This window comes from Haplochromis burtoni, unplaced genomic scaffold (assembly GCF_018398535.1).
Source record: "Haplochromis burtoni strain Fernald_Lab_line unplaced genomic scaffold, NCSU_Asbu1 Contig_984, whole genome shotgun sequence".
Taxonomy (NCBI): domain Eukaryota; kingdom Metazoa; phylum Chordata; class Actinopteri; order Cichliformes; family Cichlidae; genus Haplochromis; species Haplochromis burtoni.
In genome coordinates, this window is record NW_024583345.1 from 27236 (window position 1) to 29781 (window position 2546).

Sequence of the window (2546 nt, forward strand, 5' to 3'; positions counted from 1 at the left end):
TTCTCTTCATGATTATTTCAGATTAAAAATGAAAAATAAATTGCACACATTTATGTCTCTTCATTCAGTTTCATGTCAGCTAGAAAATTTGATGATTAAACCTCCACAGCAGTACTCATTTTGTTTATCGTATTTTGCCTCCACTTGGAATCGAATGTGTTAAAGGCATAAAGGTTTTCTTTCTTGTTTGCCTGCCTAAATTAATAGAGACATTAATTAACTTTTTAACCATAACCAAGAAATTCATAGTTTCAATTGTATTTACATAAAATGATGCTGCCATGGAGTTTGAGTTAATATGACCTCCAAATTTTTAAACGGTATAAATAACCTGAACATGAGACAGAATTGATGGATTTAAAGGTCTCAGTAAGTCAGTATAAAAGTAATGTGAGGTCATTCGTTACTTTTCCCATAAAAACAAAGAAAATGTTTCAGCTTGTACAGTTTTCCTTACTTACAATATTAAGTTTCAGTCTTGTTCTCAACTGATTCTGCACAGTTTCCTTCATCACCTGTTTGACTCTGTACTTCCCTGTGTACTACCACCATAGGTGATTTGTCACCTTTCCCGGGGTTAAATAATGGAAAGATGTCACCTTTGAATGTAGCCGTGAAAGATCCAATTAGTGTTTTCTCTTCTACATTATAAAATGAAAGCTCACCACTGTCACGATCCAAATACACACCGACCGTCTCTGGTCTTGAATGGAAAGGTATTGAAATCTCAGGTTGTGTGCTAAACTGAAAACTATTTGCTCTTTTGGGAGACGAAGACAGAAACCAGAAACCATTAGATGTGTTTGGAAAAGATGTGGATGAATTACTGGGGATTTCAGCTGCACTTGTAACTCCTACCCACCAGGACTGTTTGATGCCTAGCTTCTCATCTATCCTCATAGAAACCTCCCAGTAGTGTTTTCCAGAAGAGAAGCCAGATGTTCCTTTGATAGCTGTGACACAGGTAACCATGTCTCCATCAGGAAATTCTATCTGGGCCTCTCTCACTCTGTTGCCTACAACCTTGAGGTATGGGTTGTTTCTGTCCTCAAGTTTAACATTAACTGTTGAAAATTGAATCAGAAAGAGTGACAAAAGTCATGAAAGAGAAAAAACTGTGAAAATGTGAGATTGTCAACAAAATGAATGAAGTTATTACCATAATGATTTCTAGCTTCTGAAAGACGTCCATCTTCTGTAGGGAAATAGAGAATACATGTGTTTATTATATTATGTCCTAATGACATAACCTTCATGTGTCACAGTGATTCTAAGAACAAGGACGGCTTTAGTAACGTCTTACCTCCTGCTAAAAGTTTTCAGTCTCTGTAGAGAAATACAACAAATAGTTTATCAGTATTTTTCGTTTTAATGAAAGAATCATTTGAATCAGATTTCTTTGTCATGTCAACACTGTGCAAATGATTACAGAATGTCTTGTGTAGCTTTCCACAGTGATACTGATGGGTCATTGTGGGATACTGCAATCCTATAACTTTTGCAAGGTAGGAGGTGTATGTGATATCGGATGATCTGATATCCTCGTGTTGGTGTTGTTCCCAGACCATCATGAAAATGTTGTTCCATGGTTCAACATTGCAAGTGACCAATCACATTGTTGTGACGTTATTCTTTTGCGCGCCAAGCCATTCGTGCATTTATGAAATTCCAATGTTGCAAGGACAATATCAATTCTGCTTACTGTTTATTAAAGGGTTACGGGTTAGGGTCAGGGTCCGTTGATCGGCGGACAGAGGCGGTTTCACGCAGCTTAGTACAGTTTTTTGTTTTACGCCGGTTTTTCCCGAAGTCGCAAAAGTATGACGTCACAACATTCTGATTGGTCACTTGCAATGTTGATCCTGGAACAACATTTAGTATGATGATCTGGGAACAACACCAACACGAGGATATCAGATCAACCATCGATATCTCCATGTTGGTGTTGTTCCTGCATCATCATAAAACTTAGGTCCAGGATCAAGATTGCAACCAACCAATCACAATGTTGTGATGTCCATTTTTGTAGTGTGGGGGAAAATAATAAACTGTCTTTGCTTAGATAAAATCCTTCTGAAAGACATATTACGTAAGTATTTTGAGTGTTTTATTTATTATTTTTTTCAGTGTAACAAATATATTATCAGATTAGCTTTGCTGTTAGCCAAATTTAGGCTACTCCTGTTGGTTTCCTAGTGGCAGTTTTTAAAGCATCAGCTAACTTCTTGGCTAATGCTAACAAAGTGCTCAGACAATATGATTGGAGACTTGCGATATTGATCCTGGACCGACATTATGATGATGTGACCCATCAGTATCACTGTGGAAAGCTACACAAGACATTCTGTAATCATTTGCACAGTGTTGACATGACAAAGAAATCTGATTCAAATGATTCTTTCATTAAAACGAAAAATACTGATAAACTATTTGTTGTATTTCTCTACAGAGACTGAAAAACTTTTAGCAGGAGGTAAGACGTTACTAAAGCCGTCCTTGTTCTTAGAATCACTGTGACACATGAAGGTTATGTCATTAGGACATAA

The 2546-nt window shown here is 36.9% G+C and overlaps 1 protein-coding gene across 1 annotated transcript; it reads right to left on the reverse strand.

The window, feature by feature from the left end:
- Positions 1–206: 206 nt before the first annotated feature.
- On the reverse strand, positions 207–1319 carry LOC121812962 (erythroid membrane-associated protein-like; the record flags this gene model as incomplete). Its single annotated transcript, XM_042216255.1, is given in 3 exon segments — positions 207–1064; positions 1160–1195; positions 1304–1319. Coding segments are annotated over 3 exon segments (651 nt in total), but the record flags the coding sequence as incomplete, so codon positions are not given.
- Positions 1320–2546: the final 1227 nt, after the last annotated feature.